The following is a 2,429-nucleotide window of genomic DNA, read 5'->3' as shown; positions in this document are numbered from 1 at the left end:
ATATATAAAATCAGTAGTAATATTCTTGTTCTTATGATATGAAAGCTTTGAAGGCAGTATGAGTTTGAATTACTACTTAAATGAATTGGTGAAAAGAATGTAACTTAAATAAAATTCTGACCCCAAAGGGGAACAATTAGTCTGCCTCACTCCTACTATAGCTGAGCCTGATCAACAGCTAGATCTTGCTCTTGGTTTTAATCCCAGGCCCTACTCCTGTCTAAAGCAGAAACTCAGCTACTTTAGAAAATGTGCAGAGGCTTTCTTCACTGAGCCCACCAGGAAACTTACCACTCTAATTCCACCTCACTGCTTTTGTATCTTACAATCAGTTGGATTATTCTTTGAGCTCCTTTCTGATGAACAATGAGGTGGCTGTAAATGTTCGTGGACGTCCTCAGAAGCATTTGGCCAAAAGGGAGCTCAAGTGCTTTTTACATGTAATTAAATGTAAGTCCTACAAATCAGATTATTAGATGTACTCCTCGGGCATTACATGCAGGACCAGCTGAGCACTCTGTACTCCCGGCTACCTGGAGGCAGGTGAAAGAACTGCTTGAGCCAGGAGTTCCAGGAGAGCATGGAAAACCCAGAAAGAACCTGTCTCAGACGGGGAAAAGAGACCCACAAATGCTTTTCAAAGGTCTGTAAGGCTTAGAATTTAGTAGGGGAGCTTTAAAAAAAGATGAAGCTGTTTTGGTTGAGACAAGATCTTGCCATACAGTCCGGCCAGCCTCCAACTCATGGTGATCCTCCCGCCTCAGCCGCCCCAAGTGCTGGGAATGCAGGACTGGGGGTGAAGCTGTTTTGGAAATGTTCTTTTCTCATTATCCTTCACTACTGGTGCCTCAAAGTTGAGTATTTCAAAAACAGCCTGGATCTGCCCTTTCTGATGAAGTTTGACCAGCTACTGTTCAGGTACAGAGAGCAGGAGGGTCTATAACTTATTCCATCAACTTTAGGGATTTTTTTTTTTTTGCTCCTCGAATGCCTTCAGGGCACTTTTGGCTGGCTGGAGGGTTGTGAGGATCGAACTAGAACAAGCTGAGGCTGACAGCTTTGTGGAAGCAGCCACTTAAAGCACTGAGCTAGGGCCAGGCCCCATTCCATCAACTTTAATTTTTCTGGGGTTTTAGCTTTGTATTTGTCACTATTATAAAAAGGAATTAAGTCCACTCAGTGGACACTAAGCATAGTTCCAGAACACTGGATGGTTTCCCTTGCTGGTTTTATGAACCAGAAGTGAAAAGCATACCAATGAAAAAATTTTAAATAAGTTTTATTTTTTATTTTTTGCAGTACCAGGGATTGAACTCGGGATCCTGCGCTTGCCAGGCAAGCACTTATTCTACTGAGCTATCTCCCTGGCCCCTCAAATAAGTTTTAGAAAATTAACATCAACTGAGGCAACCTTGGAAATCTGACAATAAGGACAGAAAATATTATTTGTATATTAACATCTTCCTCCTTAAACTCACATTAACCTTTGATCATCAAAATCTCAAGCTGTTCTTAAAGGATCTAAGGACATACTCCATATTTAGATAAAAACTCTGGGGTATTGGTTAACACAGATCTCTTAATCTGTAATTCTTTTTTTTGCTTGTTTGTTTTGGGGTACTGGAGACTGAACTGAGGACCTTGCACTTGCCAGGAAAGCGCTTATTCTACTGAGCTATCTCCCCGGCCCTTAATCTGTAATTCTATGTGCTTATCTGTGTGTATATATCTTATTGTTTCTCTACAATTTTTATATTTCTCTTTTCCTAGTCTCTTCTGAAATATTTTTTGTTTAAAAATGAGGTGCACTCAATGTTAAGTAAATAAAAGTCATGTAAGTAAAAAGTTAAAATTACTTATGATTTGAAATAGCCATGTCTTAAAACTAATTTTTTGGGGGGCCTGCCCCTTACCTCAGTTCTTTAGGGCTGGGGAGATGGCTCAGCGGAATAAGTGCTTCCCTGGCAAGTGCAAGGGCCTGAGTTCAATCCCCAGTTCTGCCAAAAAAAAAAAACAAAAAAAACCTAATTTTTTGGGGCCGGGGACATGGCTCAGGTAGAATAAGCACTTCCCTGGCAAGCACAAGGGCCTGAGTTCAATCCCTGGTTCCACCAAAAAACCCAAAAACAAAAATTCCTAATTTTTTTTAGTAATCCCAGCACTATGGGAGGCTGAGGTAGGAAGACTGGAAGTTCAACTCCCACCTGGACAACTCAGCAAGACTCTGCTTTAAAATGAAAAAAAATTAATAAAGGGCCAAGGAGATAGCTCAGCAGCATCAGCGCCTACCTGGAAAGCACAAGGTCCTGAATTCGATCCCTGGTACAAAAAGATTAACAGAGCTGGGAATGCAGTTCAGTGCTAAGAGTGCCCTTAGGTTCAATCCCCAGTAACACACACACACACAGATATACACATATACACACACA

The 2,429-nt window shown here is 41.1% G+C and overlaps 1 protein-coding gene across 1 annotated transcript in view; it reads right to left on the bottom strand.

Annotated features, from left to right (window-relative positions):
- Window positions 1–492: 492 nt before the first annotated feature.
- Window positions 493–2,429, bottom strand: part of Zbtb25 (zinc finger and BTB domain containing 25) — a 26,963-nt gene continuing 25,026 nt past the window's right edge. Inside the window, exon 4 of the mRNA XM_012516958.2 lies at window positions 493–533. Within this exon, the coding sequence (XP_012372412.1) occupies window positions 493–533 (41 nt within the window). The remainder of the gene's footprint in view (window positions 534–2,429) is intronic.

Source organism: Octodon degus, unplaced genomic scaffold (genome assembly GCF_000260255.1).
Source record: "Octodon degus isolate 3935 unplaced genomic scaffold, OctDeg1.0 scaffold00007, whole genome shotgun sequence".
In the NCBI taxonomy this organism is placed as follows: domain Eukaryota; kingdom Metazoa; phylum Chordata; class Mammalia; order Rodentia; family Octodontidae; genus Octodon; species Octodon degus.
This window is presented reverse-complemented; position numbering and strand designations above follow the sequence as displayed.